This window comes from Acinonyx jubatus, chromosome A1 (genome assembly GCF_027475565.1).
Source record: "Acinonyx jubatus isolate Ajub_Pintada_27869175 chromosome A1, VMU_Ajub_asm_v1.0, whole genome shotgun sequence".
Classification (NCBI taxonomy): domain Eukaryota; kingdom Metazoa; phylum Chordata; class Mammalia; order Carnivora; family Felidae; genus Acinonyx; species Acinonyx jubatus.
The window spans coordinates 200,142,645-200,167,185 of NC_069380.1; the positions used below are offsets into that span (position 1 = coordinate 200,142,645).

General features: G+C 34.0%; 1 protein-coding gene across 1 annotated transcript in view; it reads left to right on the top strand.

Annotated features, from left to right (window-relative positions):
• HCN1 (hyperpolarization activated cyclic nucleotide gated potassium channel 1) overlaps positions 1-24,541 on the top strand; it is a 384,422-nt gene that overhangs the window by 326,001 nt on the left and 33,880 nt on the right. The window contains exon 6 of the mRNA XM_027076395.2: positions 9,326-9,566. Within this exon, the coding sequence (XP_026932196.1) occupies positions 9,326-9,566 (241 nt within the window). The remainder of the gene's footprint in view (positions 1-9,325; positions 9,567-24,541) is intronic.

Consider the following 24,541-nt stretch of genomic DNA (forward strand, 5'->3'; position numbering starts at 1 on the left):
AACCAAAGTGACATGTAAATGAATGTTCAGTGCAGCTTAGGATGCCTGCCTGGTTTAGGGCCTGGCCTGATTTCCTCCCATCCTTTGCATATGTACATGTACTATTATACACACATCATTTCTATTACTGAGTGTTCATGGTGAAAATGAATTTATGGGGGTTTTATTTTAAATTCTTCAAATATAGGTTCTTCTCCAATTCTCCAAACACCTTTTCTCAAGATTGAGTCTTCTACTTCACTTTACTATCTGCAGGTTCTGTTTTAATAGTATTTAGTTCAGCATATTTCTGGACATCTGTCTGCTTTATTTGCTATATTTGACAGTTCATGTCGGTCTGTGTTTACCGTGTCAGATACCTTAACACTTATTCTACAAACTATTCTTACAACTTGCTTTCAGCTTGCGGGCCACTGGAGCTGTATTCTTTTGGAGCTTATACAAATCTTTCCAGGGCTCCAGTCTAGGATACCACACAGTAGGGCTGAGATACAAAGTCTCCAGTGAACGTGCATGTTGCCAATATACAATTCCTTGATTTAGGTTTGTTTGATCTGCTTCTACCTCTTTTTCTTGGCTTTATGATCAAATTTAAGTGCATGTTAGAATTTTCTGTCATTTGCTGTCATTCTGCCTGGTACCTAATGGAGCAATATGTTCCTGTGTTCTGGGAAGGCAAATCAGTGGGACTATGTTAAGACTAAATTAATTTCAGACTTCATTTGCATTCATATTATAAGGCTTAAATGTGATTTAATACCTCAAAACCAAATTAGATGCCTATGAGAACTGTAACAACGGAAAACATTAAAATGTTTGAATTTGTACATCTCAGAATTCGTCTTGTTCTGATCCATCCTTTACAAGCAGGCAGATTTCATTTAAGCCACGTAATCATAATTGGCCATTTGTATATGCAGAGATTTTAGGCTAATTACCTTTAACATAATTTAAAGAGACTATTAATCTGGCAACTAATGATATAGCTGGGTTTCAAAACAAGTAATGGTGAAAAATGTCAGTATTTAAGAGGCTATTGCAGACTATTTCTCTGTATTTTTATTGGGTTTCTCTTAATATACCTATGATTAACACAAGATATTAACCATTAATCATGGAATTTTGTTTTGCCATTAAAAAGGACAGCAATGAGGACCATGTCTCAAAATGGGAAATATTTTATATTATAAAAGTGGGAAACAAGAAACAAATATTGAATGTATATTATGATTACACTTAAGTGAATAAGAGTTTGTCTTAAGAGAATACACAAGCACATTAAATCACTCTTATTAAGAAGATGAGAATACAAATTTTTTTATATATTTTAAGAGATATGTGTGTTTTCATTTTTTGCAAAGATTTTTTTACATGCAGCTGTTTGGTAATACAAAAATGCTTAATTACTTTCTTCTTTAATAAAATGGAAAACTACAATAAACTAAAACCAAGGCATCCTGTATTAATTCATCGAATCTCATTTTTCTATTTCTAAACCCTTTAATTTCCCCAAAATAAATACTAGAGGCAAGTATTCCTTAGCTTTGTAGTATATTACATAGGTTTTGAGATTCAAATTAATTAGGAGTTGTAATAAAAACTTTCTTTAAAAAAAACACAGATGATCTCAACCACAGAAATAGATTATCTTAGATTTTCCCTAACAGAACATAGAAATCAAGGGAAATGCTTTCAGTTTAAGAAATTGAAGCAGTATCTAACTTGTAGTCAACATTTGATAAATGTTTAGAACATTTTTAAGCATTAATGTCTGCTTGTATGAGCCAATTTTCTTATGCATGCAATCAACCACCTTGCAATTTAGAAGGCAAACCACCAGATCAATATAAGCCAGTTGGGAATGCTGGGGGAAATTGTTTTTAAATTTCCCAATGTGTTTCCTTTTTAAAAAAAAATAATGGAAGGTGTATGTACAATTCACCTTCTGAATTTATTATATCAATAGAGCACCTTTATTATAAGAATCCTATATTTTATTCTTGATGATAGCCAGAAGGGAATTTCACTGAAGAATTTCTTGTCATTTTCTTCTTCTGAACCTCTGCACTCACTTTAACTTTGGTTTTTAATAAACAATCCCCAACTCAACTTTTTCTTTTACCTAAATTAGTATCCTCTTAACCAAATTACCTTGAACCTTTTGTTTCTTTACAAGTTTATAAAGTATATAGTCTATACAATTCGTTTGATCTTAACCAACATTGTTTTTTAGTAAACTATAAATTACAGTGGTTAAAACAGATAACATTGAGTGAACTTTGTTAAATGCTTTACTTGTGTTCATTTAATTATCATAATCTTTGATAGATTTGCTATAACCTCCATTTTACAGATGAAAAGATTAAGATTTGAAGAATCTGAGTCACTTTCTATGGGCACAGAGCCAACTGGTTTTGAAATCAGAGATTGAGTGTGTGCATGCACCCCCCCCCACACACACACAAACCCATATTTATTTTACTACTTACAATTATTTTCTACAGAATATATACATGTACATCTTCCTCCCTCAACTAGGTATAAACTTTCAGATAATTCTTTATTTTAGGAACCATAGTTTCTAAACCTGACTGCTTATAACTTGGAGTGTGTTATTAAAAGTAGAGATTTTGAATCACATCCCCTAGAAATATAGGTTCAGATTCTTTAAATTTGGATTTGAGCCTGGTAAAATGTATTTTAGTGAAGTCCCATAAATATGTCCACAGGATTATCATCTTCCTCTAAAGATTAACAGGGAGGAGAATGTTCTCTTTGGCAGGTGGTTGAAGCCTTTTTAAAACTGATGCTGTCTACATGAGAACTATGATGAGAGCAAGGACCCATGGAATAATCCTGAATAGTTTCTTTTACTTTCCAAGAAAAATAGCTTTTCTTTATATAAAAACTTGTTTTATTTTCCAGGAAATAAAGGCATTTAGATTTAGATTTTTAAAAATAATTGCCAGGTGCACAGCCATCAGTTTGCTATCTCACAATCAACAAATGTTCATGTCAGGCTCTCAAAATGTGTAAATTTCAGAAGAACAAATTATGGTTAATACCAAAACCTTCAGGGTTTTGGTAATTCCAGATATGTACAAAAGTAAGATGGCTTCTTAGAATCCATCAAAATCCTGAGTTAAAGAGCTGGGTTGCCCAACAAACAAACCATGGTTCTTCCCCTTACAAGTATGCGGTCTTTGGAACATTACTCAGTATCTTCTATAAAATGGGGTAGTAGTAATAATTAAGGTATAGGAATTTTGCAACAATAAAATAAATTAATACTTGTAAAACATTTAAAGCAAACCTAGAAATCAGCAAGAACTCAAAAAATATGGTCTCTTATTTTTATAATGTCATTCTTAAAATTATCCCTACCTTAAAAAACAAACAAACAAAAAACTAACACATCCACTGACTCTAATTCTTACTAGTCAAGGCAACTGAACTGTGGGGAAAAAATAGGGCAACATTAGCAGCACTCTTTTACAGGATGTTCTCGGTGATAAAATGTCAGTTGAGATAGATTTGACTATATTTATTTACTTGTGTCTAAAGTTAGTATAGAAGTCTACATGTCTGGATACCATCAGAATGTCTAATATAAGTTCTTAGAAGGAAGGTCTTGTGTGTTCTGCAGAGTCTAAAAATACAGGGTGTGTTGGGTGTAGGAATTTAGCAATGTAACAGCAGCTCTGTTTTGTTAAGATTACTCTGTGATTCATTATTGTAATGATGGTAATTACATTTATAGCTACCGTCCCTAAAACATTTTAGAACTATACCATGTAGAATAAAATAATGTAGAATGGAGGAGATCTAAATGTTTCACAAAATGGAACTTTCCACAATGATGGTTAAATTATCGGTCAAGAATTGTAGTGCTTCAAGGAGCACTATTCTTTAAAATATTACTATTTTTTAACAATAGTCAAACAAAATATTGCTTAAGCTCTCCCAGGGTCTCAGAATTTGCATGATTCCTAAGTGCTGATTTATGGTAAAAAATAATACTTAGAGAAGAAATCTCCGTATATCTCAAATCCCATTTTCCTGATTGTCATAAACTTAAACAAACTGGAATCAGCTCACCAAAAAATATATATATATGATAAAAGATACCACTAAGAATGAAAAGGCAAGCCATAGATTTGGAGAAGATATTTACAATGTATATCCCAACAAAGAGCTCATATCAAGACTATAAAAAGAACTCCAACAGCCAGAAGAAAATGAGGAAAACTTGACTGGGCACCTCACCAATCAGGATATTCATCTGATCAGTAAGATACAAAAATGTGCATAACAACATTAATCATTGGGGAAATGTAAAATAAAACTACAAAGAGAAAAAAACTGTAAAACAACGAGATCTCTCTGCGTACCTACTAATGGCTAAAATTAGAGTGATAACATCAAATTTTACTATGGATATAAGACAATTGGAACTTATATATTACTAACATGTAAGAAAAATAACACAGTCATTTTAGAAAATTTTTGGTAGTATCTACTAAAATTAAATATAAGCTTACCTTATCACCCAGCAATTCCAATAAAAGGTAAATAAATATTCAAGAGCAGTCAGTGTGGGTGCAGTCACTGTGGAAAACAGTACAGAGGTTCCTCAAAAAGTTAAAAACACTGCTGGGTATTTACCCAAAGAATACAAAAACACTAATCAAAGGGATACATGCATCTCTATATTTTATAGCAGCATTATTCACAATAGCCAAAGTATGGAAGCAGCCCAAGTGTCCATCAGTGGATGAATGGGTAAAGAAGATATGTACACACACACACACACACACACACACACACACACACTCTCTCTCTCTCTCTCTCTCTCTCTCTCTCTCTCTAGAATATTATTCAACCATAAAAAAAAAAGAAATCTTGCCATTTGCAACAATATGGATGGAGCTAGAGAGTATAATGCTAAGAGAAATAAGTAAGTCAAAGAAAGACAAATACCATCTGATTTCACTCATATCTAAAATTTAGGAAACAGAACAAATGAGCAAAGGGGAAAAAAGAGAAAGCGACAAATCAAAAACAAACTCTTAATTATAGAGAACAACCTGATGGTTACCAGAGGGGCGGGGGAAAGGGAGTGGGAAGATGGGTTAAACAGGTGATGGGGATTAAGGAGTGCATTTGTGATGAGCACCAGGTGATACATGGAAGTGTTGAATTATTATATTGTACATCTGAAACTAATATAACACTGTATGTTAACTACCTGAAATTAAAATAAAAACTTAAAAAGCCAAAAGAAAAAAGAGAGAGAAATCAGTGCATATGGCACTTCAAGAATGTTCATAACAGGTGTATCTTAATAGCTTAAAACTGAAAACACCCTAAATGTCATGAAAAGTAGAATGGATAAATAAACTGTGGCAGAGTCATAAAATGAAATATAGGCTGAAATATAAAAAGAAAGAACTATCACCACCCAACAACATGGATGAATCACACAGAAGCAAGACACAAAAGACTACAGAGTATATCATCCCATTTAATCTGAAGTTCACGAGCAGGTAAAACTTTTTATGGTGATAGAAATCAGAATAGCTAGGACCTCTGGTGTGAACTGGAAAAGGAAATAAAGGGAAACTTTCCGATAACCCCTATATGGGGATCAGGTGGTTATACATTTGAAAAATTCACTTAAGATTTGTGTTCACTTAAAATCTGTGCTCTTTACTCTGTCTATATTATACTTTAAAAAATATTCTAGTCCTCTGTGACTAAACAATGAACAGAAATAATTATGACATAGGAGAGCAAAGCAAGACAAAACAATGCTAAAAAGGAAAGTCTTTGATATCTGAAGTAAACAGACATGGCAAAGTAGAATCAAATGCAGGATTCTTCACTGTTTGTTGTATTATGTTTCTATTTAATAGGTAAAAGTGTATTTGGAATTTGAACAGATTTGTGTGTTTAAATTACTCAGTTGTTTAATTATGTAGGTATAATCTTATAGTCATTTAGTTTATACTTTGGGATTAATTCAGTACCACATCATTTACTTTGTTACACAAATTGTTAAAGCTTTAGCCATTGGTAGCTCTTTGATTTGGCCCCTATTAGTGACTCTCATCATTGCAGGATTTTTTTTTTTTTTTTGGCTGATGTTTGTATTTGTTTGGTTTGTTGGTTGGTTGGTTGGTTGGTTGGTTTTTAGTACGTCTGTACTTGTTACTACGATGCTTTGGGAAGAGGTAGCTACATTTTTTTAAAGTGTTGATAGTAAGCTTAGTAATTTGGAGTGCCTTATTAAGGTCAGGGCTACGTCTGATTCTCTTAGAAATGGAGCTTTCCTCAATTTAAAGCATATGGTCAATACTCTTCATTCAGGCCAGACATGTTGCTAAAATAGCTCGTTATAACAAGTGCCATAAAGAATCTGGATGGAAATTAGAGATATTAATAACTTAATCGTGTGTCTTCCTTAAAGTCAATGTGCTTATAAGGAACTGTGATTGATGGAGGAGGAGCTTTAAAAGTCTTGTTTTACATATGGAGAGATATTAATAACTTAATTAAATATGTTCCCTAAAAAATGTGCTATAAAGAAATATGATTGATGGAGAAGAGCTTTTAAAAGTTTTGTTTCACTTCTAGACTCACATGAATGTTTCCATTAAACTATATGCCCTCCAAGCAAGCAACTTTCATGGGAGGAGAGAGGGCTTTTAAATGCAAATCACCTTCTGTCTAATTACATTTTTTTTCTTATCAAATACTTGTTAGAATTTACAGTTTCAAACTGATTGTAGTCACATTGGAGGTAAAAGTTCCACAGGAAGAGAGAGAAAATTAATGGGTTCCTTTAAGCAATAGCAATAATATGAAATTATCCCCACAGTGTTATAATCAAGGCAGTCACAATAGGTATACCTTAATATGCAGTGCATCACAGAAAAAGAATTATTCATATAAAGAACAGTTAAATTGTTTATAAAATATACTTCCAATTATTTTCTAAAATAAAGCATAAGAGAACAATGAAGAGAAAAAATTGTGTAGTTTAAGTCAAAGAACATAGATAAAAAGATTCTCTGCCTTATTATTTTTATTTGAAAATTCTTATTTTCTCTGCAACCTGACTTACTTTCACTTTCCTACACAGTATTCTTCTGTCATTTTACATGTGGAATCATTAATTCCTCAATCAGTCTGGTCCTTTTAGTGACCTACTCTGTCTTCCTTCAACTCATGTGGTTAGCTTGAGTACCTTGAGTGGTTCACCTCTTATCTTCATGACATTTTGTTTAGAAGTATTTTGAATAATAAAAAACACAGTTTTTTATACACAAGAAACTTGTTTCTCAAGTGATTTTCTTGAGAAAGATTTCTAACAGTTTTAAGTAAATACTTACCAATGGGAACAAAATTTGTTTTTGTGAGCACTTTTTTCCACGTGGAAACTCCATCTTCCTTCTTTCCTTCCCTCCCATCTTTCCTTTTTTCTTCCTTTCCTCCTTCTTTCCACCTTCCATACATGCATGCATGCATATTTACTAAGGACTTACCGTAGTAAGGGCTGAACCCTGCTTTAGTCCCACCTCCACCACGGCACTTCAGCCCTAGTTAAAATTGACCACGAGTCAATGGACAGCCACCCATGGAGTCAGCTGTGCATTATTTAGGCTTGGGTGTTGCATGTAATATCTTTCTCTTGTTTTTTGTTGCTATGTTTACTGTTTGCTTGTTACAGCTGACATTTAAATATTTTACCATCCTCCATGAAGCCTCACCATTAGAGACTCTTCTTTGCTCTACTGAACTCCAAAGATATGATTAAGGATGAAATACCTTTTTTTTCTGTGATGGACCCCAAATTTTGTGCCCTCTATATCAGCTGGAAGTTGTTTTTTGTTTTTGTTTTTGTTTTTGTTTTTTACCTATTCCAAGATAAGGTCAGGTCATTTTATAAAACAAGATTGAGGAAACTTTCAGAGCACCTGGGTGGCTCAGTCAGTTAAGCTTCTGACACTTGATTTTGGCTCAGGTCATGATGTGATGGTTCTTGGGATGGAGCCCCATGTCAAGTTCTACATTGACAGCATGGAGCCTGCTTACAATTCTCCCCCCTGTCTCTCTTTCTGCCCCTCCCCTGCTCTCTCTTGCTCAAGTACGTACACTCTCTTGCTCTCAAAATAAATAAATATTTAAAAAAATTAACATAGAGGAAACATTTTTCCCTCAGCCTTACTCTATAAATTTGTATATTTTCCCAAAGAAATAATTCAGATCTCAGCCTTTGCTACTATCTCCAAATATTTTTTGTCCTTTTCCCATCTTTTAACAGGGTTTCCTTCAGTTTCTATATCTCTTAAACGAGATCACAGATTCAGGTTTAACCCTTTTCCCTTGGGGCTTATTGGAGAAGAAAGCTTTGAGAAACGGCATTGTGGTAAAATTTAGATTCCTATTGTTTATCCTTTTACATATCTAACTTGCAAGATTAAAAATGGTTGGTCCCATATCTGTATGTTAGCCTAAGGAGATAGCACTGTGTATAATCTGGACCAGAATCTACAGAATGAAATCAAATATGTAAGTCTTCTAATTGAGAATTGCTTGGTTCCAGAAATAAAACAAACAAACAACTTAGGAGAAAGAACATATGGCCCCTCCATTCCAAGACTTCCAATGGAAACCCAGGAGGCCTTGAAAAGAGTGGTTTTCTGATCTATCCCAGAAACAGATTGAATTTACAATAATAGGTTATAGTTAGATTAGAGCCTTCTTGGGTAACCTTTCTCTGCACACTCCATTGTCCTCACTTTAATGTGAATAACATTAAGAAAAAAAAATTCTGTTGTCTGGCAACTGGGCCTTTGTTTCAGAATTCTGGTCAGTAGGTACAAGTTAGATCATTCAACAATACAGCGGAGCACAGGAGCAGCAATATTATAGCTAATAGGAGGTAGTGTGACTTCTTTTCTTCATAGAAGAAGATCAAAGGGAGACTGAAACTCTTCCACATTTGAGTTCTAATTTTACATAGAGTATAGCAAAGGGATGAGAAGGTATAAAAGATAAGATGTACATATTTAATTCACATTTACTGAATGCTTAATATATATCTATATGATACTAGGTGCTGCGAATATAAAATTCCAACACCAAAATAAACCATGATTTCTGGCTTTGAAGAGATATGCAGATTATTAGAATTTATGTATCTTTGGTTCTGAATTTAAATTGCAAAACTGTGCTATATATAGATTTTAATTTAAGTGTGCTTATCTCCCTGATATGATTAATATCTCTCTTAATATTTCTTTACTCTTGCCATCTTTAGGAGATAGTCAACTTCAACTGTCGGAAACTAGTGGCTACAATGCCACTGTTTGCTAATGCGGACCCCAATTTTGTGACTGCCATGCTGAGCAAGTTGAGATTTGAGGTGTTTCAACCTGGAGATTATATCATACGAGAAGGAGCTGTGGGTAAAAAGATGTATTTCATTCAACATGGCGTTGCTGGTGTCATCACAAAATCCAGTAAAGAAATGAAGCTGACAGATGGCTCCTACTTTGGAGGTTAGTGGGGAAAAAATGCAATTGCAATGAAGTATAAGTTGCTTTGCTTATATCTCTTCATCAGAACTTTGGAGATGTCAGAATGCTGATTTGTGGCTTTTGACTATGAATTCGCATTTGAATTCCGATAAAAGTGTCTATAATGGCATGTTTTCACATTTCAGTGTCACACATGTAGTGCCTGTACATTTACCACTGGATCACTTGAAGTATCTTTTTATCTTCACAAACTGAAACTGATTAACAGTGGCTTCAACCAGACGGAAAGTATATTTTTTCTCACACGGAAATCCCAGGAAGGTCAGATGGCTGTCCCCAGGACAGTTTTCAGGGACCCAGATTTCATTTATTTTATTGGTCTGCCATCCTCAAGAGTGTTTTTCTCATTTATACAAGAGGACCTGGTTCCTCTCCATTATGTTTGATATGGCCCGCAGGAGAGGGAGAGCGGCACAGAGGAATTGAAGAGTGAGCAATTTCTCTATTTAGGGGTGTGCTCACGAATGTCACTATCACTGCTTATCTATATCTGATTAGCCAGAATGTAGTTGCAAGAGTACTTCTAGTTGTATACTTACAAGTATACTAGTTGAGTGATGTGTAAGTCAGGGATCTCCAGAGAAACAGAACCAATAGGATAATATATACACAAAAGGAGAGTTATTATGAGGAATTGGCTTATACAGATATGGAGACTGACAAGTCTTATGATCTGCTGTTTACAAGCTGGAGACCCAGAAAAGCTGATGGTATAATTTAATCTGGTTCCAAAGGCTGGGAACCAGAGGAGTTGATGATGTACATCCCAGTCCGAGGGCAGAAAATGAGATGAGATGTTGGTTCAAGTAGTGAGATAGGAAAAGAGGGTTGAACTCCCCCTCTTTCCTACTTTTGTTCTGTTCACACCTCCAGTGGATTGGATGTTACCCACTCACATCGGGGAGGACAAATTCCTTTACTGAGTCCACTGATCCAAATACTAATCTTATTTGGAAACATCCTCACAGACACATCCAAAAATTATGCTCAATCTGAGCACCCCATGGCCAGTCAAGTTGACACATAAAACTAACCATCACAACTGGAAATTTTCCTTTCTAAAAATCTGAATATTTGAATTGTTGCCAAGTTTTACTATTATAGGATATATATTTATATTTGTGCACATGTATAAAACTTGCCTAGAAGTTGAATAACTGGGTCAAAGACTGCATATTTTTAAGTTAAAACAAACACCAAATTGTTTCTTTGATGAGACAGCCTGCTTCTACATGCCTTGCCAATTCATTTCTACTTTTGTCCTCTAAGTAAAAACGGCATCCCCTTCTTGTTTAGTGTGCATTTTCATCATTAATATTGAGGTTGAAGCATTTTTCATATTTATTATTTGTACTTTATTTTTTCTGTTTATTCCTTGCATAGTTTTCTAATATTTTTTTACCTTTAAAAAAATACATTTACTCATTTTTGAGAGACAGAGAGAGACAGAGCACAAGTGGGGGAGGGGCAGAGAGAGAGGGAGACAGAATCCAAAGCAGGGTCCAGGCTCCGAGCTGTCAGCACAGAGCCCGACGTGGGGCTCGAACTCACGAGCTGTGAGATCATGACCTGAGCTGAAGTTGGATGCCTAACTGACTGAGCCACCCAGGCGCCCCTTTTTTACCTTTTTAAAACCAATTTACAGAAATGTTCTTAATGTATTTTTGATAGGCTTTAACTATTTTCTTCAAGATTGTTGTTTCTTTTGTAACTATCACTAACTTTCCTTTTGTCATTCTGATCTTCATTATCGTTGACTTGATTTGAACTTGCCTCTCCTTTCCTTTAAAGCATTAGAGATTTTGTGTTCCTTAAGTGGCTTTTGTACTCTGCAAAATTATGAAAAGTTTCCCATATTTACCTCTATTTTGTTTGGTTTTATAACATTTTATTACTACTTGATTAAAATTTACTGTATTTATGATTATACATACTTGAATTATATTTTTATTTTAGTATTAATCCATCCTGCCTATATTTGTGAGTATAGTATGAGATAAGATTCTGTATTTTTCCCCCAAAGAGACAAGTTTATCACCATCACTCATGGAAGATTTCATCCTTTCTGAAAAACTTTGAAATATTTCTTTAATAATATGCTGATATAATATACACTATTGTAACAACAGAAAATAGTACTGGATGACATATTTAAAAGTTGCTAAGAGCGTGGATCTTCAAAGTTCTTATCACAAGAAAAAAAATTTATAACTATATATGGTGGCAGATGTTACCTAGCTTTCTTGTAGTGATCATTCCCCAGTATATACAAATCTCAAAGTATTATGTTGTCATGAGCACGCTATGAAGGCACACACACGAGTTGTGTCTTTCTACAGTGTCAGCTTTATTCAATCATAAAGCAAGATTAATATAATTATAAAGCAGTTTCACGATTCCAAACTCAATGACATTTCACTACTTGTTTAACTTGCTTCTTACATGTCACACAAAGCAAATCACAAGACAAGCAGCACATCAAACAGATAGAACAGGGGGTAGGGAAATAACAAAACCGAACATGAAATCGGTCTGTGGACGCACAGTTGACACAGAGCCTAGGTCTGTCCAGGTCAGCTCTCAGAATGTGCCTCTGATTATGTCCAAGCAGTGGAGGCTCTCTGTTCTGTTCGGAGATCAATCGATCAGAGCCTTTGGTGGCCGCTGCCTCCAAATCGTCCATGTTTCATGTGGTCACACACAAAATGGTCGGTGTCTTGAAAGTCTTAAGGTTGCTACCAAACTCTTCCTTTTTTTAAAGGATTTAACGAGTCTTGGGCCTTTGCAGACCTCCTCTGTTTCTGCTGAGCATCGGTTCTGAGTGTGTTGTCAGCTCAAGCTGGTTTCTGTGCTATCTGGTCTTAGCTGCAATGCCCTTGGTTCTTGTGTCACTGCTTGACCTAAGTTACTGCTTGACGTGAGTAACTGCTTGACCCCATGTTGCTCTCTATAGTTGTATACCTGAAACTAACATAATGTGTCAATTACATCTCAATAAAAAAGGAAAATCCTCAGTAAGGAAAGAGCCCAATTGTTCAATGGATGAGTGGATAAAGAAGATGTACACTTTGCTTAGTTTCTGCCAATTCTTTTGGAACATTAGAAACTTAATGATTAATAATAGTCCTCTGGTACTACAGTATCAGGATGTTGCAAATTTAATGTTTAAATATTCCCCAACACTAGGAAACTGAAATGTTTTTCTTAGAAAAAGACGAGAAGTCTGTCTTCAAATATCCACAGGTTTATCCTGTAAGCGGCAATCCAAGTGAAGCTCTTTCCCTTCTCATAAGTGAGGTATTGAATAAATGATCCTTATTACTTTGCATTCATCCTTCCCAGACTTTATAATATGCCATCTTTAGAAGGCTTCTCAGTCAGAAGCAATGTTTCCCACCATTGTGTCTCCATAGTACCTCTCATAGCTTTCCAGAATGCTAGTATCAGTCTACTTCATACTGAAATTAATAGTGTAGTTGCCTATCTTCCCCCCAATACTGGATGGTAAGCAATGTGTATATCAGAATCATCCGGAGCTGTTTAAAGCCAAAGATGCTTAGGTCCCACCCATCAGAGATTCTGATTCACTAAGTCTAGACTGGAGACAGATTTTTATTTGTTTATTAGAGACTAGTCAATCAGTGTATCTGGTCCCTTAAAAAAACAAAATCAGTAATCATTTAAAAAGCATTTAAGTCAGGTTAGTAACAGTTGAGAAAAAGGCAATGAATTCCATTTTGTCATAGAAAATTAAATATATGCTGAGTTTAAGAAGGTTTCTTCAATAACAGTTAAGAAATATTAACTAGGAAAAGTTTTGAATTTTATTAAATGCTTTTTTGGAATATATCAAAATAACCATAAGGTTCTTATCCATTAACCTGTTGTAGCTGACTAAAATATATCAATTCAAGGTAATTAGCTTCCTTGACTTTCCCTCTCACCCATAGTTTTGACGTTTCCAGCTTCTCTTTCTTCCTACTCATCTTTGTCATGATTCTGTTTTGCCTCATCAGCCCCTTAGCCTTTTGTGCAGATTGTGCAAGGAAAAAAGAAATTTGGAAAAGCTAAGAACCAAAAAATTCTACTTTAGAAAGTACAGAGAATCAATATTCCAATAAAGAAAAAAAGGTGGGGTAATTCCAAAAAAAAAAAAAAATGATGGGGTAAGAAATAAAAGCATACATGTACAGGCCAAGTTTGGGGAAAGTTTGGGAGGGAAAACATTTTGAGGCAATTAATGGGGGTGTGATAAATATATAGAAGAAACATCTAGAAAGGACTTTCTGGAAGCTTTATTATGCATTAAGAATGTATTTTTACATTTGACATACATTTTGTCAATTCAGAGGAGCTTTTAATTACTATACAGTTATATTTGCTAGTATGACTAAGGTTTTATACAAAGACTGCGACACTTACCTCCCTAGGTTTAAGTGGATTACACTATTAGTAAAGTCAGTTTACAGCAATGAGTATCGTTGTGTTGAGTCACAAGATCATTAATGGGATAAAAACTAGTTTGTCCTGATATATTATTATTGTAGCAACTCTGTTTATAAGTGAAATTGGGGCTGTTATTTATTGTTATGGTGGTTATTTTTGTGATCCCCTAGCTGATTTTGGATATCAGGTTTTATTTACTTCTTGGAGAGAATAAAAAAACTTTCTTAAAAATGTATTCTCTATTTTAAGGAAGTTTAAACAACCTAGGCATTACCGTTACTTGAAGCCTACTTTGGTTTCACGGATAAAGCCACTTGTGTCTGATTCTCTGTCTTCTATAGTTATTAAAGTACTTCAGGTTTCTACTTCTTTATGAGTAATCGTTTAGTTCATCTAATTCAATTGTTCATAACACTGAAAAGCTTAAGAAAAAATCTGATGCCAGGGCCAGAATTATACCTTAGGGTTTGTGATGGAATTGCGTGATGTTGAGATCCAAATATCAGCATGAAAAAAAAAATCCCCAGAAGATTCCAGATAATTTTCACATTATATATATGTATACATAGTTCCCTTTTTATTTTCAATGAACATTTAATTTTTAATTTTAGATACAACAGTTTTAAATACAAAATGATTGCAGAGAATTCCATATATCTCATACTCAGTTTTCTATTATTAAAATTTACCATTACTATGATACATTTGTCACGATTAATGAATCAATATTGATACATTATTATTAATAAGTACTTAATAAAGCACACACTTCATTCAGATTTTCCAATTTTTAACCTAATATCTTCTTTTCATTCAGGATCCCATTTACTTGTAATGTCCTCTGGTTTGCTCTTGGTTTTTAAAGTTTCTTAGACTTTCCTTGTTTTTGATGAACTTCACAATTTTGAGGAACATTAGTAAGGTATCTTATAGAATGTCCCTCAGTTGGGATGTGCCTGATGATTTCATGATTAGATTGGGATAAATTTGGGGGGAAGGAAGATTATACACAAAAAGTGCCATTATCTGCACATAATATCCAAGGTATATACTATCAATATGTCTTATCACTGTTGATGTTAACCTTGATCACTTGGTAGTGTTTGTCAGGCTTCTCCACTGTAAAGTTACTCTTTTCCCCCCTCATTCCATACTTCCCTCTTTGAAAGAGAGTCACTAAGCATAGCCGATGACTAAGGACTGGGAAATAATGTTCCACTTTCTTAAGGACAGACTATGTACATAAATTATTTGAAATTACTCTAAGTGGGATATTTATTTACTGTCTTACATTTTTATTTATTTATTAAATCCTTTTTTATATATAAGTATGGACTCATGAATATTTTATAATTTGGTTTATAATCCAAAACTACTTTATTTGTTTTCATTTGTTTTTAATTCCTGCGTAGTTAACGTATGGTGTTATAGTAGTTTCAGTGTACTATATAGTAATTCCACAATTCCATATATTACTCAGTGCCTATCCAGATAAGTGTACTCTTAATCCCTTTCACCTATTGTCTCTCATCCCTGCACCCACCTGCCCTCTGGTAACCATTTAGTTCTCTATGGTTAAGAGTCTGCTTTTTGGTTTCACTCTCTTTTCCTTTGTTAGAATTTGTTTCTCAAATTCCACATATGAGTGCAATCATATGGTATTTGTCTTTCTCTGACTGACTTATTTTGCTTAGTATTATACTCTCCAGCTTCATCTGTCTTGTTGCAAATGGCAAGATTTCATTCTTTTTATGGCTGAATAATATTCCATTGTATATATACCACATCTTTAACCATTCATCCATTGATGGATACTTGGGCTCCTTCCATGTTTTAGATATTGTAAATAATGCTGCAGTAAGCATGGGGGTGCATATATCCCTTGAATTAGTGTTTTTGTATTCTTTGGGTAAATACCCCAAAAGTGCAATTACTGGATTGTAGGGTACTACTATTTTTAATTTTTTGAGGAACCTCCATACTGTCTTCCACAGTGGCTGCACCTGGTTTTATTCCCACCAACAGTGCACAAGGGTCCAATCCTACTTTATTAATTGTATTGCTCAAATTATTCCAGCTTTGGCCATTTGGACCTCTTTCAATTGGCCCGTGTACCTTTGAAACACTCCTGTTATTGTGAGTTTGGGGCTTTTTTCTCTGTCTTGTTGAGATTTTTTTTCCAGCGTTGTAAAACGCACCTGGCTCATTTTGTATATTTCCTACCCAGTCATAGATTCAGCAGTTCCACCAAGGATCTCTGGTTCTGTTCATTGGAGAGTAGTTTTAGAAACAAAGATCTGGACACCAGGTGTACTCATTACTACTGGGCTATCATTACTTCCAAACCCTCTCAGATGACAAGGCAAAGAGCTATATATTCATATACTAACGTGTATATACACATATCTATAATAAATATTTCTACGTGTATCCATCTGTACCCATGTTAAGCTAAATATGAGCTCATACTGATATTTCCAACTCTAATCCATTACCACATGTATTGTTTTTGACCTTCTTTTCCTGTTTATCTATAATATTTCACTCAAAAGTAAGAAATCTGGGGCATCTGGGTGGTTTAATTGGTTAAGCATCTGATTTCAGCTCAGATCATCATCTCACAGTTCATGAGTTCAAGCCTCACATCGGGCTCTCTGTTGTCAGTGTAGAGCCTGCTTTGGGTCCTCTGTCTCCCTCTCTCTCTCTCTCTCTGCGCCTCCCCTGCTCGCTCATGCTCTCTCTCTCTTTCAAAAATAAATAAATATTTAAGAAAAAAGTAAGAAATCTGGTTTCCACTATATATTAACTTAATTGTTCAGTTGTAGTATACCTGTATAGTGGTTTCAGAATTGTTAATCTGTACATCCATAGGAAATAACTTTATCAACTGGAGTATAAATCTAATGTTAAGCTCTTTTTGCCTCTCCACTCATTTGCAAAGATGCTTAGGTCAGTATCTTATTCCCCAATCCCCCTCAGTGAGATTGTTTTGATATTTGTAATCCATTTATATTCTTTTGTTACATTCTGCATTCTACTCTGAGAACTTCCGACTTCCTCAATTATTTTTTTAATTTGCGTACCACATATGATTTACTTTTTGTGCTGTAAAGTTTTATAGGTTTGGACAAATGCTTACTGTCCTCTATTCACCATTATGATATCATACAGATTAGTTTTACCACCTAAAAAAAAAAATTGTGTGTGTCACCTATTCAATTCTCCTGCTCCCCAACCTATGGCAACCACTGATCTGTTTACTATCTCACTGGTTTTTTCTTGTCCAAATGTCATATAATTGGAATCCTACAATATGTAAAATTGTGGCTTTTTTAATTTCAAATTCCAATTGTTAATTTCTGTAATACAGGAAATTTAGTTTTATATATTAACCTTTCATTCCGTGGTCTTCTATACTCACTTATCAGTTAAGGATTTGGGTCAATTCTTTGGGATTTTCTTCATAGATAATCTTGTCACCTACAAATAGAGACAGTGATATTTCTTTATTTCTAATCCATATACCTTTTATTACCTTTTCTTATTTAACTGGCGAGGACTTCTAGTAGTATGTTGAATTGGAGCAGTGAGAGAGAACATCCTTGCCCTGATCTTAGTCCTTGTAGAGAATTTTTTCCCCTTGATTTTGGAGTAAAGCATATAATTTCTCACTATTAAAAATGATTTTGAATTTTTGTAGATATTTCTTATCACATTGAGGAACTTTTCCCATTACCACTTCTGTGAGAGTTTTTTTTTTACATATATTTTTGTATTTTTTTATTATTTAAGTAATCTCTATGCCCAGAGTGAGGCTCAAACTCACAACCGAGATCAAGAGTTGGCATGCTCTAGTGACTGAGCCACCCAGGCTCCCCAAGAGTTATTTCTTTTATATATATATATATACACATACATATATATATGTATGTGTGTATATATATATATACACATGTATATGTATATATACACACATATATATGTATATACACATACATATATATATACACATATATATATGTATATACACATACATATATATATATACACATATATATACACGTATATATACATATATATATGTGGTAGGTTACATTGATTGAATTTGATTTTGAATGTTGAGCCAGCCTTGCATACCTGAAATAATTTTTAATGTATAAAAATGTATTAAAATGTGTAAAAATGGTTGGATTCAATTTTCTAATATTTTGATCACAATTTTTCTGTTTATGTTCATGAGAGATATAGCTCTGTACTTATTCTTTCCTGTAATGTAGTTTTTTGGTTTGGTTTCATTTCGTTTCCTATGAAAATAATTCTCACTTCAGGAGTGCCTGGGTGGCGAAGTTAGTTAAACATCAGACTCCAACTCATGTCATGATCTCACGGTTCCTGAGTTTGAGCCCCGCATCAGGCTCTCCACTGTCAGCACAGAGCCCGCTTTGGATCTCCTCTCTCTCTCTCTCTCTCTCTCTCTCTGCCCCTCCCCAGCTCACGTGCTCTCTCTCTCTCTCAAAAATAAATAAACATTAAAAAAATAATTTTCACTTCATAGAATGAAATAAAAAGTGTTCTTTCTGCTTCTATTTTCTGGAAAAAATTGTGGAGATTTGATATTGTTGCTTCCTTTTATATTTGGCAGAATTCATTAGTGAAAACATCTGTGATTCATATTTTGCAGGTTATTAATTACTGATTCAATTTCCTTGATAGTTATAAGGTTATTCATCTATGTATTTCTCATTGTGTGAATTTAGTTTATACTTTCCGGGAATTGCTCCATTTCATCTAAATTTTCAAATTACAGACATAAAGTTGTTTGTTGTATTCTTTTATTACCCCTTTTTAATTACTCCAGGATCAGTAGTGATTATCACTTTCATTTTTGATGTTGATAATTTGTGTTCTTTCTCCCTGTCTCCGTCTTTCCCTGTCTCTCATTAACTTTCCTAGAAAAAAAAAATTGAAAATCTTTTTAAGAATTAGATTTTGCTTTCATTGATGTTCTCCATTGTTTTGTTTTCAGTTTTATCGATTTCTACTCTAATTTTTTATTATTTCCATATTCTTCTAGCTTTAGACTTAAATTGCTCCTTTCTATAGTTGTTAAAATGGAAGCTTATATTGCCAATATATATCTCTCTTCCATATATTTAATGCTATATGCTATAAATTCTTCTCTAAATATTGTTTTTCCTGCCTCCCACAAATTTGATGTCATATTTTATTTTTCTATAGCTCAAAATGTCTGTTCGATTTCTTTTGAGACTTCCTTACTTATATACTATTTAAAGTCTTTTAAATATTTGGGGATTTTCAAGATATTTTTTCATTGTCAATTTCTAGTTTGATTCCATTGTGACCTGGAAATTTACTTTGTATGGTTTCCATTATTTTATGTTTGCTAAGTTGTATACTATGGCTGTGTATCTTGTTGGATGTTTCATATGAGCTTGAGGAGAATGTATACTAGTTATATTAGATGGAGCATTCTGTACATGTCAATTGGATCACATTAATTGATACTTCAGGTCAAACCAACTATGTCCTTGCTGATTTTTAGCCTGCTTTATCTACTAATTAATAAAAGAGGGGTGTTGAAGTCTACAATTTTAATAAAGAATTTGCTTATTTCTCTTTGCAGGACCATCAGGTTTTTCCTCATGTATTTTTTGACATTCTGTTGTTGAGTGCATACATGTTTAGCATTGTTGTATCTACTTGGAGAATTGACCCCTTTACCATTATGTAATGCCCTATTTTATTCCTGGTATTTTTTCTTGTCCTGAAATCTGCTTTGTCCAAAATGAATACAGCTACTCTAGCTTTCTTTTGATTGGTATTAATATTATCTATCTTTCTATTGCCCTATACTTTTTTATATATTTTTTTTATTGTGACAAAATACACACACATAAAATCTGCCATCTCAACTCTTTTTAAGTGTATGCTTTAGTGGTATGAAACACACTCACATGTTCTGCCAGTACCACCATCCATCTCCAGAACTTTTCATCTTGTAAAATTGCAACTCTACATCTATTAAACAATAAATCCCCATTTCCCCTTTCCTTCCAGTCCTTGGCAATCACTATTCTACTTTCCGTCTCTGTGATTTTTTTTTCATTACTCTAAGTATCTCATATAAGTAGAATCTTATAGCCTTTATCTTTTTGTGACTGGCTTATTTCACATAGCATGGTGTCTTCCAGGTTCATCTATGTTGTAGCATACGTCAGAATTTTCTTTCTTTTTAAGGCTGAATAATGCTTTATTGTATGTCTGTAGCACATCTTACATATTCATTCATTAGCTAACAACTTGGTGACTCGCATTTATAGCTACTGTAGAGTGCTGCTATGAACATGGATGTATAAATATCTCTTTGAGACCCCATTTTCAATTCCTTTAAGTATATACTCACAAGTAAAATTGCTGGATCATATGGTAATTCCATTTTTTTTGAGGAATCCTCATACTGTTTTCCATGGTGACAGTACCATTGTACATTCTCACCAACAGCACACAAGTCTTCCAATTTTTCCATGTTTTCAACCTTGTGTGTGTTTTTTTTTTGTTTTTTGCTAGCAATCTTCCTAATGTGTGACTTGGTATCGTATTATTGTTTTGATTTGCATTTCCCTTATGATTAGTGATGTTGAGCATATTTTCATGTTTGTTAGTCATTTGTATATTTTCTTTGGAGAAATATCTATTCAGATTCTTTCCCTATTTTGGAATCAGGTTGTTTGGTGTTGATTTTTAGGAGTTTTCTATATATTTTGGATGTTAATCTCTCATCGCATACATGATTTGAAAATATTTTATTTGCCTTTTTATTCTGTTGATACTGTATTTTGATGCACAATTTTTTTTAATTTTCATGAAGCCCAATTATCTGTGTTTTCTTTACTTACCTGTGTCTTTGATGTCTATCCACAAAATAATTGCCAAATCCAATGTTGTGGAGCTTGCTTCATGTTTTCTTCTAAGAGTTTTATATAGTTTTAGGTCTTACGTTTAGGTCTTTGGTCCATTTTTAGTTAATTTTTATTTATAGTGTTAGGTATTGGTTTAACTGTATTCTTTGCAGATGGATATCTAGTTTTCCCAGAACCACTTATTTAAAAGACTGTCTTTTACTTTTTTTTAATTTTTTTTAACGTTTATTGATCGTTGAGAGACAGAGAGAGACAGAGCATGAGCATGGGAAGGGCAGAGAGAGGAGGAAACACAGAATACGAAGCAAGCTCCAGGCTCTGAGCTGTCAGCACAGAGCCTGACACAGGGCTCGAACTCACAAACCGCGAGATCATGACCTGAGTCGAAATCAGACGCTTAACCGACTGAGCCACCCAGCCACCCCTGTCCTTTACTTTTAAATAATCTTGTCACCCTTGTTAAAACTCGTTTGATCATATATGCAATGGGTTATTTCTGTACAATCATTTAATTTTTTAAAAACTGTGGTTTTTAGAACGGCTTTAGGGTTACCACAAAATTGGAAGGAAAGTACAGAGGTTTTCCATGGACTTAACTCCGTGCCCCCACACATGCTCAGCCTCCACATTGTTAACATCACTCACCAGAATGGCACCATGAATGAACCTACACTGATACAGCATAATCACCTCAAGTCCATGATTTACCTTAGGATTCATTCTTGGAATGGTATATTTGATGAATTTAGACAAATGTATATGACATATATACATCAGTGTAATATATACAAAGTATTTTCACTGCCCTGAAAGTCCTCTGTGCTTTCCCAGTTTATCTCTTCTCCATCTGCCCAACAATCACTGAACTTTTTATTGCTTCCATGGTTTTGTCTTTTCAGACATATCATATGTTGTAATAATACCATATGTAGCCTTTTAGATAGTCTTCATTCAGTTAGTAATATGCATTTAAAGTTTGCCCATGTCTTTTTATTGCTTGACAGCTTGTTTCTTTCTAGTGCTGAATAATATTCCATTATCTGAATGTATCACAGTGTATTTATCCATTCACCTCCGGAAAAACATCTTAGTTGTTTCCAAGTTTTGGCAATTATGAATCAAGCTGCTATAAACATCCAAGTTTTTTGTGGACATGTTTTCAACTCCTTTGGGTAAATACTAAGGAGTGTGATTACTAGATTATATGGTGAGAGTATTTTTAGTTTTTTAAGTATCTGCCAAACTGTCTTTCAAAGTGGCTATACTATTTTGCATTCCCACCAGCAATGAATGAGAGTTATTGTAGCTCAAAATGCTCACCAGTATTTATTTTGTGTTGTCAGTGTTCTGGATTTTAGCCATTCTAATATGTCTATAGTGATACCTTATTGTTTTAATTTACATTTACCTGATGACGTATTATGTAGAACATCTTTTCATATGCTTATTTATCAAGTGTGTATATTCTTTTTTTTCTTACGGTGATTTTATTAAAGCATGGGGACAGGACCCAGGGGCAGGAAGAGCTGCCTCATGTGTATATATTCTTAATTGAGGTATCTGTTAAGATCTTTGCTCCATTTTTATTCAAGTTGTTTTTTTTCCTGTTGAGTTTTAAGACTTTTGTATATTTTTAGATAAAAGGTTTTTATCAAATGTGTATTTTGCAAATATGTTCTTCCAGTCTGTGGCTTGTCTTCTTATACTGTTCACATTTTCTTTGCAGAACAAAGGTTTTTAATTTTAATGAAGTCTAAGTTATCAATTATTTCTTTTATAGATTGTGTCTTTGGTATTGTATCTAAGAAAGGCATCAGCATGCCCAGGGTTATCTAGATTTCTCCTATGTTATCATCTAGGAGTTTTATAGTTTGTGTTTTACATTTAGGTCTATGATATATTTTGAGTTAATTTTTGTGAATGCTATAAAGGCTGTGCCTTTATTGTGTGTGTGTGTGTGTGTGTGTGTGTGTGTGCATGTCTGGTTGTCCCAGCATCATATGTTGAAGACACCATCTTTTCTCCATTGTATTTCTCATCCTTCTTTACCAAAGATTATTTGACTATATCTAAAGATTATTTGACTATATCTAAAGATGTCATTTCTGGGCTCTCTGTTTTGTTTCACTGATCTGTCTATTCTTACACCAATACCACACCATCTTGATTCCTGTAGCTTTATAGTAAGTCTTGAAGTAAGTCAGTCCTCCAACTTTGTTCTTCTTCCATATTATGTTGCCTATTCTGGGTCTTTTGCATCTCCATATAAACTTGGAATCAATTTATCAATAATCCATAAAATAACTTGCTAGGATTGTGATTGGATTGAATTGAATCTATAGATCAAACTGGGAAGAACTGACATCCTGACACTTTAAGTTTATATCTTCTTGTCTAAATGTATGGACTATTTCTCCATTTATTTTGTTTTTATTTTATTTTATTTTATTCCATTCAAAGGGAATAAGAACATCCAAACATGTCAGAACTAAAACTGAAAACCCTCTCATGTTTGTTTAATATCTTCTAATTCTATAATATACATCTTTTCCGTAACGCAGTTCTTTTTTATTTTGTCACTTTTTTTCCGGAATCACTTGCATTAATATTTGTTCTTTTTCTCATGGCGCCTTCAAAGAAAGAGGTTTTTCTTTGAACCAATTTCTGGATGTTTTTTCTTTATGAAACCTTTCATTTTCTTTAGGTTTTAGATTTTTTAATATTAATTTATTTTTGAGAGAGAAAGACAGTGTGTGTGTGTGAGTGGTGTAGGGGCAGAGAGAGAGGGAGAGAGAGAATCCCAAGCACCTAAGAGCTAACAGTGTAGAGCCCAATGCAGGGCTCAAAGTCACAAACCATGAGATCATGACCTGAGCCAAAATCAAGAGTTGGCCAGTTAACCAACTAAGCCACCCAGGCACCTAGTTTTTAGTTTTTGCCTTTTCTTTTAGTTTCTTGAGTGAAAAAATATTAGTGTATTTATTTTCAACCATTCTTCCTTGTGATGACTGCAGTTTAAGTACATATAAATCTGACTATACTGCTTTAGTCAAATTTCATTGAATTCTTTAGATAAGGATTTATTATTCTTTTTTTTTAATATTCTTTTTGTTTTTTTTTTTAATTAATGTCTTTACCCCACGAGGGACTTGAACTCATGACCCTGAGATGAAGTGCCACGTGCTCTTCTGACTGAGCCATCCAGGCACCACTATTTTTGCTTATTTCTAAATAGATTGCGCTTTCACTCTGAAGTTATTGCATAGTTCATGAGTTGTCTTTTATTTACATTGTTGTTAAAAAACATGTCTAGTGTTTATTTTTGAGAAACAGACTGAGCACAAGTTGAAGAGCAGAGAGAGAAGGAGACACAGAATCCGAAGCAGGCTCCAGGCTCCCAGCTGTCAGCACAGAGCGAGATGCAGGGCTCTAACTCAGGAGCCATGAGATCATGACCTGAGCCAAAGTCTGACACTTAACCGACTGAGCCACCCAGGCGCCCCTGTTGTTAAAATTTTTTATTTTTTTTAATGTTTATTCATTTTTGAG